This window comes from Propithecus coquereli, unplaced genomic scaffold (assembly GCF_000956105.1).
Source record: "Propithecus coquereli isolate 6110/MARCELLA unplaced genomic scaffold, Pcoq_1.0 Scaffold331, whole genome shotgun sequence".
Classification (NCBI taxonomy): domain Eukaryota; kingdom Metazoa; phylum Chordata; class Mammalia; order Primates; family Indriidae; genus Propithecus; species Propithecus coquereli.
In genome coordinates, this window is record NW_012148964.1 from 1,984,878 (window position 1) to 1,994,065 (window position 9,188).

Here is a 9,188-nt window from a genome sequence, read left to right on the forward strand (position 1 = left end):
TCTCCTTTGTTTTAATAGTGAATATTTGGACGATAAAAACATTTTCTTGATGCAAGAGTAGAAGGTTTATGGAGTCCTTCCCTTCCTAAGACACTGCTATTCAAGCAGGATCATCTGTGATTTCAGGCTGTTCAGCACAGCCAGCCATATAAGCTAATGGCCTAGGCGAAGAGTTGAAAGGGGAGTTAGAGAGAACCAATTGTTCATTTTTCTTTATTAATTTCTAGTTGATTTTAATAAAGCTACAAAAATAATGTATTCTTATAAAATTACTCTCAATTTTATTACAATTCTGTGGCAATTTTTTTCTTTTTTTATTTTTTTGAGACAGAGTCTCACTCTGTCACCCAGGCTGGAGTGCAGTAGCATCACCACAGCTCATTATAACCTCAAACTCCTGGGCTCAAGCGATCTTCCCACCTCAGCCTCCCAAAGTGCTAGGATTACAGGCATGAGCCACTGTGCCAGCCTCTGTAGCAATACTAAGGCTTGAAAAGGTAATAGTAAATGTGTGAAATAAGCCGTCTTCTATTTTAAATGTTAGGCAAAAAGGAATTTTCTGCATATTCAATATTGGCTGCTATTTTCCTGAAGAATGTTCAGCACATGATGGCATATAGTGAAAGAACTTTCTGGTATTTTAAAAACCCTTGAATGTTTTGTATTTCTGGGTGTCACCTAAAAATTCTACTGTAAGTAAAAGGAATCAAAGAATTCCATTAAAAGTGACTGATACTGCCTACATTTTTATGCATGAGACCCCAGATTTGCCTGTTCGAACAAGGAATAAGTGGGAGAAAACTCATACAAACTTGTTGAAAGCTATATCTAGTTACAAAATCTTACAATAAAGATTAAAAGTCCAAAAATGGAATGATATAGGGATTACTAATACTGAATCATATATTTAATCAGAGAAATGTATCACTGCTAGTCACTGTTTATACATTACCTAATTTAATCCCTTCAAAAACCCCATAAGGTGAATCTCACTCATCACCTTGAAGTTTGGAGAGAATAAATAACTGGTCCAAATAGAGAGTACACAGAGCCACAATTTAAACCTAGCCTCCTTGGACTCTGAAGTCCGTGCCCTTTTCGTCACACCATACGGCTTAATTCACACTGTCCACGGTAGACACTGCAGTAGCCGTCTCACTCCAGTTTATCTCTCTCCACCTGACTTAGTGTTTTCTTTACTAAAATCACATATTAGCAGGAAACAAAAACTACTTTAAAAATCAGCCAAGAAATTCAACATAGTACAGTGTCCGTGGGTGAAGAACAAGTCTTTGTCGCCCAGACACAGCTTCTGAATAACATGTCCACATGTCCCAGCTGGCCGGCTTGGAGCCAGTGCACCCTATGGTTCTGGTATAATTATTACCAGTCCCCCTGTGGCAGGCAGAATAACGGTCCCCCAGAGATGTCCACATCCTAACCCCTAGAACCTGTGAATACATTACTTTATACGGTAAAAGGGACTTTGTAGAGGTGGTTAAATCAAGGATTTTGAGATGAGGAGATTATCCCGTATTACCCAGCTGGGCCTAATGTAATTGCACAGTCTGTAAGAGGGAAACACGAACGGCAGAGTCTGACTCAAAAATGCCATACTGATGGTTTTGAAGATGGAGAAAGGGCCACAGATCAAGGAATGCAGGCAGCCTCTAGAAGCTGGACAGGGCAAGGAAATGAATTCTCCCCTGGAACCTCCGAAAGGAGCACAGCTCTACTAACACTAGATTTTAGCCCGGTGAGTCTTCTGACTTCCAGAACTGTAATATAGCAAATTTGTGTTATTTTAAGAAAGTAAATTTGTGATAACTTGTTAGAACAGCAAAAGGAAAATAATACCCTTTCGATTTCAAAAGTGTCCTATTTGTATGATACATATAAGGTGACAGAGTTTGTAACAGATCAAGCTGTGACCTTGAAAAGCCCTCAAATTGAAAAACCTGCATGTCAGTCTCTTCCTGAGTTTGGCTTTGGGAGTCCCTGAGGCCCAGTGAAGCTCATTTCCTGTACCGTCCATGGATTGCTATAGATTTACTGTTCTGAATTTGATCATGTTGTCAGGCAATAAAGAACAGAAATACATAGCCACTTCTCAAAAGTCTTGTAAAATTGGAGTTTGCAAGAGCACGATACCATTCAGATAGTCTAATTTAGAATTAGGTCACTTGCTTCCCAGGAATGCAGGGCTTTATTGTCCAGTCAGCACAGCAGTCAGCATGACAGGCAGAGATGCTGCAAACGGTGGAATGATGTAGAGGGGGAAGGAATGGATTTTCTTCCAAGGGCGGAAAACAAGAAAAAGCAAATAATCAATGTTGGGCAGGAGAGCTTCATTTAGCCATTCAGTTCTGCCTGGGTAAGCAACATCTGTGAGAAAATAGCCCTCCCTCCCACTTGCAGATATTTATAGCCAGACCAGAAAGTTGTTTAAAGATATCACCATTAAGTGAGAGAATCAACGGTAACTGAAGCCTGTAGTAAAATCAAGTGAGATCTCAGAGGTTACTGGTCCAATCCCCTAAATTGATGCGTGAGGCCTTCCACAGTCCCTCTCTCACATCTGTGTCCAGCCTCCTCCAGCCCTGGGAAGTTCCCAATGCAGTCTGTTCCACTCTTGGATGACTAATTGTTAACAGTATGTCTTTAGATTTAGCAATAAGCTTATGACCTTCACCCTTGGATCCTGGTTCCACCTCCCTGCAGCCACACACAGTGAGCCCGAACCCAGGGCTTAGCCCTGGTCACATGCTAGAATCAGCTGGGGGGCCTTTAAACATCTGAGGCTTGGACAGTCATAATCCGTGAGAGAGGGACCCATGCATCAGTATTTTAAAAATTCTTTAGGTGATTCTGATGTGCAGCCAGGATTGAGGATTACTGGCTTAAACCCTCTTCTACACTACCCTCTTTATTTAGTTTAAGACGCCCCAAGTGGTGTGGTACCAAATGTAAGTACAGCAAGAATGAAGGGAAAGGAGAAACAGAGCATTTGTCTATGCCCTAATATTGGTTGTCATAATTGCAACAGGGCTTTGCCTGTATTGTCTCTATGCAGGGTTCCTGATTGGTCAATAGGATTCTCAGATTATTTAAAAAATTTTGTTTCAAATTAGAAATGAAAAATTCAAGTATGTAGATTTATTAAACAATTATTTAAAAAACACTGAAACATTGGATGTGAGCAAAGATTTACTATAAGCTAATTCTCCTGATTATTTATATTAGCCAAAAAGAGAGATCACATGAATTAAATAATTAGGCAATTAAATCAGTGGTAATCAACATTTAGCAACGTGTGGAGCCATTTCCAATTGTCACCACTAGGGGGATGCTATTGGCAGCTAGTGGGTTGCGGCCAGGGATGCTGCTAATCATCTTACAGTGCAGAGGACAGTCCCCACAACAAAGAGTCATCTGGTCTAAAATGTCAACAGTGCCATGGTTGAGAAACTCTGGGTCAAATAAATGAAATAATAACCATTCTATGGAATGCTATATAGCCATTAAAAATAATCATGTAGATTAGTGACTCTCAACTCTGGCTGTACATTAGGATATTTGATCTGATCATCCAAAGAGTTTTAAAAGGCCTCACTCCCAATTAATTAGCATCAGACTTTTTGGGTGAGGACCCAGGCATGGCTACGTTTTATATTCTTTCTAGGGGATTGTAATGTATGGCCAGAGTTGAGAACCACTAATTTAGACTCACATTATATAGAGACATTAAATGACATGTAAATATATACATGTTAAGTTTAAATAAATCATGTGACCTGTGAAGTATATGTGCACTGTGAAAATATGCATGCACTGTAAAATGGTACCAATGTCTAAGGGCACTTATTTGTGTTTTCTGACTTTCTCACAATGAGTATGTATTTCTTTGTAATAAAAGACAACAGACAATTTTAGAAAATAGTTTGGCAGTTTCTTATAAAACTAAACATGCCACTGTACAACCTAGCAATTGTACCCCAGGAGTTTATCTTGGAGAAACAAAAACTCCTGTTTACAGAAAAAATCAGTATATGAATGTTCATAGCAGCTTTATTTATAATAGCTCAAAATAAAAACAACTCAAATGTTCTTCACCAGGTAAATGGTTAAATAAACTGCAGTACATCTGTACTATGGATTACTACTAAGCAATAAAAAAGATGAATTGCTGATATATGCAGCAACCTGAATGAATCTTCAGAGAATTATGCTGAGCAAAAAAACTCAATGCCAAAAAGGTAACAGGTGCTGTATAATTCCATTAACATAACATTCTTGGCTGGGTGCGGTGGGTCACACCTGTAATCCTAGCACTCTGGAAGGCTGAGGCGGGACGATCGCTCTAGGTCAGAAGTTCGAGACCAGCCTGAGCAAGAGTGAGACCTGTCTCTACTAAAAACAGAAAAATTAGCTGGGTGTGGTGGCGTGAGCCTGTAGTCCCAGCTACTTGGGAGGCTGAGGCAAGAGAATCACTTGAGCCTAGGAGTTTAAGGTTGCTGTGAGCTAGGCTAACGCCATGGCACTCTAGCCCAGGCGACAGAGTGAGACTCCATCTCAAAAAATAGAAAAAAGAAAATATTCTCGAAATGACAAACTTATGGAAATGGAGAACAAATTAGTGGTTTCAAGGAGCTGGGGGTTGGGTGAGAGGGAAGTAGGTGTGGCTTTCAAAGGTAACATGAGTAATCCTTCTGCTCATGGAAGCATTCTGGATGTTGACTGTGTCAACAATAACATCCTGATATTGTACTATAGTTTTGCAAGATGTTATCAACAGGGGAAACTAGGTAAAGGGTAACTGGGATTGCTGTATTAGTTCTTAAAACTGCATGTGAATCTACAATTACATTAAAAATTTAATTTAAAAGAAAACAAGGCTGGGTGTGGTGGCTTATGCTTATAATCTTAGCACTTTTGGAGGCTGAGGCAGGAGGATCACTTGAGCCCAGGAGTTCGAGGCTGCATGATGGCACTGTTGCACTCTAGCTTGGGCAACAGAGTGGGACCCTGTCTCAAAAACAAAAACCCAACCCCCAAAAAACAATAGGAATCAATTTTAACTAGAAAAACCATCTACCGTGTTGGATCAATTTTCTTAAGGAAATTTATCTTACAAATAGCAACAAAATTTATGTGTATAGGAAAAAAAAACCCATTGCTATAAGAAATAAAAAGCTCCATTACACCTTCAAATTGGTATATACAAAAACTAAATTTTCAGATAACACATCTTCCCTTCTGATGGCATGATGAGGGGTTACTACACAGTTTTCTCTTCAGCAATGTAACTTATCCTAAGTAGTAACATACAAATGATGGGAGGAGAGGATGGATTGTGGAGAATTAGCATTTACCTGATTCACCAACTTTCTCAGTTCCCGATGCTTGCAAATGTGAGGAACCCCAGGTTTAACTCAAAGTCAGTGGAGGTGTGAGAAGCGACAGACTCAAATAGGAACGAGCACTGTTCAGGTACCCGCCCCCAAAAACAGTGGTTCTCAAACTAGAGCATCTGACTCCTAGGGGGGCCTGTTAACAAAGCAGGCTTCCCCCTTCCCCAGACACATCCCCAGATGTTGATTCTGTGGCTCTGGGCTTTGGTCCACGAATCTGCATTTTTTAGCAAGCACCCCAGTGAAACCAGACTTCCAGGAACACTGCTCTCAGATACCCTGAGAGCTGGACTGGGTCTGGAATGCCCAGGAAGTGACCACAGTCCTCAATGAGAACGGTAGATTTTAGTCATCTTTCCTTAAGGAAGATTAAAGGGATTCTTCTCAGTCAGAAGCTCATAAAGCCAATTACAAGATTAATTGCTAAGAACTGAAGTCATACTAAGGAATGGAAGAGATGTGGATGCTTAACTGAAGAGGAGAGAAGAAAAATGGTAGCCACCTGCTGTGGTGATGGGACTACTGCCAGGTGGTCTCTGGGGCTCTGGGAAATAACTGAGTGTGTGTGAAGGGGATTTTGAGGGAAGCTGGTCTTCCCAGCACTGTGGTCAGGAGCGGTCCAAGAGGACCATATTGTGACCTTGCTTTTTACCCTTGTGAGGACCACGGTGAGCTTGGGAAACAGATTGCATCATACAGACAAAACAAATTACATGCAATAAACATTGTCTAGTCATAGATACTTTCTGTTGTTTTTGCCACCACACTGGGCAAAAGGCTCCATATAACATAGGAAGTCACAGGGGAAATGGGAAGATGTTGGCCAAGTGGTACAAACTTTCAGTTACAAGATGAATAAGTTCTGGAGACCTAATGTACAGCATGGTGACGATAGTTAATGGTATTATATTGCACACTTGAAATTTGCTAAGAAAGTAGATCTTAAGGATTCTTACCGCACAGGCAAACAGAAAAAGGGTGACTAAGTGAGGTGATGAATATGTTAATTAGCTTGATTATGGTAATCATTTCACAATGCATATGTAATAAATCAAAACATCGTATCATCATACACCTTAAATACTGTACATAGTGCAAGTTTTGTTCATCAATTATACCTCAATAAGGCTGGAGGAAAAAATAGGAACTTTACCCCTATCTACTGCTATGGCCACTTCCTCAACCTCTCCCTTCTTCCAGATCTGTTTCTGATCCTCCCAACTCCTAACCAGCCTTTTTTGTGACCTCTTTTCCATCCTTGTCGGCCTTTCTCTGTTTCTTGGCTATGACTTTGGCTTCTCTCAATAATAATTCTGATTATTCACTCCAGCTGCTTTGCCTCTGGTCATCTCAAATATGTACTCTTTTCAGCTCATCATTTCTCCAGGAACCTCCAAGCCCAGTTTCACCTGGTTGAAGAAGCTCTGGCCACACCTGTGTGCTGGTGATGGCAGCTGTAATACCACTGGTGAAGCTCTTGGCTGGAAGTGGCCAGAATAGTGTCTCTTATTCTGCATCTTCTTCTTTTGCTTGTCCTAGTTTGTTTTATCTGCCTGGTCATTCCATACTCCACCTGCTTCACACTTGGTCATGTCTCCAGTGGCCTTTACCTTAAAGGATTAGTTAAGGAATGGCAAGTGGTCTCTTCTCATGTATCGATTCTAATTCATTGTTATTGGCTGCCATGAGTGTGGCGTCAAAAAGAATAGCATCTAACTTTAGTGTGCCATGATCAATTAGCCATGCGTGCCTTGGGTGAAGATGTGGGTAGAGTCTTGCATTCTCAGAAACTGCCATCTTTGGACTAGTTTCTTCTTTTCTTCAGGGCTGATGTATTAACTGCAAATCCTTCACAATATCTCTTTGCATTCCTTTATTCAAACCCCAATCTCTTAGTAAGGAAACTATTTCTAGTGCATTAGCATGTTCCATTCATATTTGCTATAAAAATGCCTGCAAAGCAGAAAGTGCAGGAATTGTGTCCTTTTTCCAAAGAGAACATATTCTACCAATGCCTTTGGCAGAATCCATTTTGTGGTTGTAGTATTTGTATTTGTACAAATCTTCCCAGCTTCAGGTTGGAAAAAGAGTAGCTTTTGGGCTGAATGGTGTCGGGAAAACTGTCCCCCATTATTCCAAAGCCCTTCCCTATGTGGCTGTTTCTTATCTTTTACTATCAATTGTCCATAGTTAGTGGTCTCTTAGGACAATTAGATGATCTCTCTGTCTTACAGTTGAAATGTGAATCCCCAATCGTGGGGGTTAGCACACAGAGTTGCACTCTTACTCCTGACACAAAATCAGGGCATTCCACACCTGGACATTCCTACCCATATGCATTATTGCCTGCTGAGTGTCATCTTCACGAAGGAGCACTGACTCAACTTACCTTGTAGTGGAAGAGAAACAATCCGCAGAACAGGCTGTACAAATCCGCTGTGAGCAGAGAGAGGTTGACGGAAGTGGCACTGGTTTTCTTAATGACGATGGGCATAAAGCTGTAGAGACCAAACATGCAGGCGCTGAAGCCAACATAGAGCAGTCCTGGGGGGAAGGAAAGAGAGGGCAACGTCAGGGCCTCCTCCAGGGCATTTTCAGCATCCACAGGGGGAGAAAGACAGGGAATATAGTGCACACAATCCATCTCCCACAAAAGGCAGTTTTTCTTTCCCTCTACTAACTGATGTTTATTATAGGATAACACATGGGAAAAAATAAAATCAGTAAAAAGTAAAAATTTGTTTGTGAAAAATGAACTTTCTGCTCCTTACCACATAGCTGACATTTTGCTTCTTCTGGGAAGGAGTGCCTCTCAGTGGCTATAATCAGAACACAGGATTCAGGTTTCTGAATTCTATTCCCAACTGTGCTGTAATTAACTTTTGCTACCCATGTATTTTAAATTTTTTTTTACCTCTTAGTTTTTTATTTGCAAAATAGGAACAAAACTGCTTGGCATCATGTATTGTTCACTGTGACGAATAACCACAATCCTTATCATTGAAGGGCTTACGAGTCAAAGAGACCTGGGCTTAGGATAAGGAATCGGAATCCTGACTGTGTGAACTTGGGCAGACCAGTTCATTGCTCTGAGCACAAGACAGTTCACTGTTCTGAGTCACTGTCTTCTAGATTCATGAATTCTGTTCAGCCCTACCCCCAACACCCAAAAGTACACTCTCCCATCTCCTGTCCTACCCTACTGTGAACTCTCACATGTGGGCTCCAATGCTTTTAAAATGCTACATAGCCAGTCATCCTTGAAAATTCTCTCTCTCTCTGTGTATAATTATACCTAGCCACACAATTGTTAATACTAATTCCATGAGTACTCAATTCTGTAAAGCCCCAAGTAGGAGGTTACAGCTAAATCTAGAGCTTGGTTCATCTTTTCCCAGACGTTGACACAATACAAATGTAGAAAAATAATGCTCATTCCTGTACCTTGAAAGAATAAGGTATAGAATTAGCATGAGTGATACAATTCAGCAGATCCTTGGGCATTACACTACAATAAAAATAACCTTTCCAAAGGAATCCTTGATTAAATGAGTCTGGTGTGGGATGGGAGCTGATTGCTTCCTCTGAATTCTGTGAATTTTGGAGGATTTGGTAGGTACTAGACATCCAGACCCTGTGACCATGGAGATCAGTGATGAGAAATTTGGTTTGCCTATACGAAAAGTACTTAAGGGCACAAGTTATCATTCTATATGCTTCTGATACTAAGTATAAGGAAAGCCACATCAGATCTATATAAGAAAATTATTTTAAACA

The 9,188-nt window shown here is 40.6% G+C and overlaps 1 protein-coding gene across 1 annotated transcript in view; it reads right to left on the minus strand.

Annotated features, from left to right (window-relative positions):
- Positions 1–9,188, minus strand: part of SLC35F1 (solute carrier family 35, member F1) — a 408,845-nt gene that overhangs the window by 20,209 nt on the left and 379,448 nt on the right. The window contains exon 7 of the mRNA XM_012650546.1: positions 7,801–7,955. Coding sequence (XP_012506000.1) covers positions 7,801–7,955 — 155 coding nt within the window. The remainder of the gene's footprint in view (positions 1–7,800; positions 7,956–9,188) is intronic.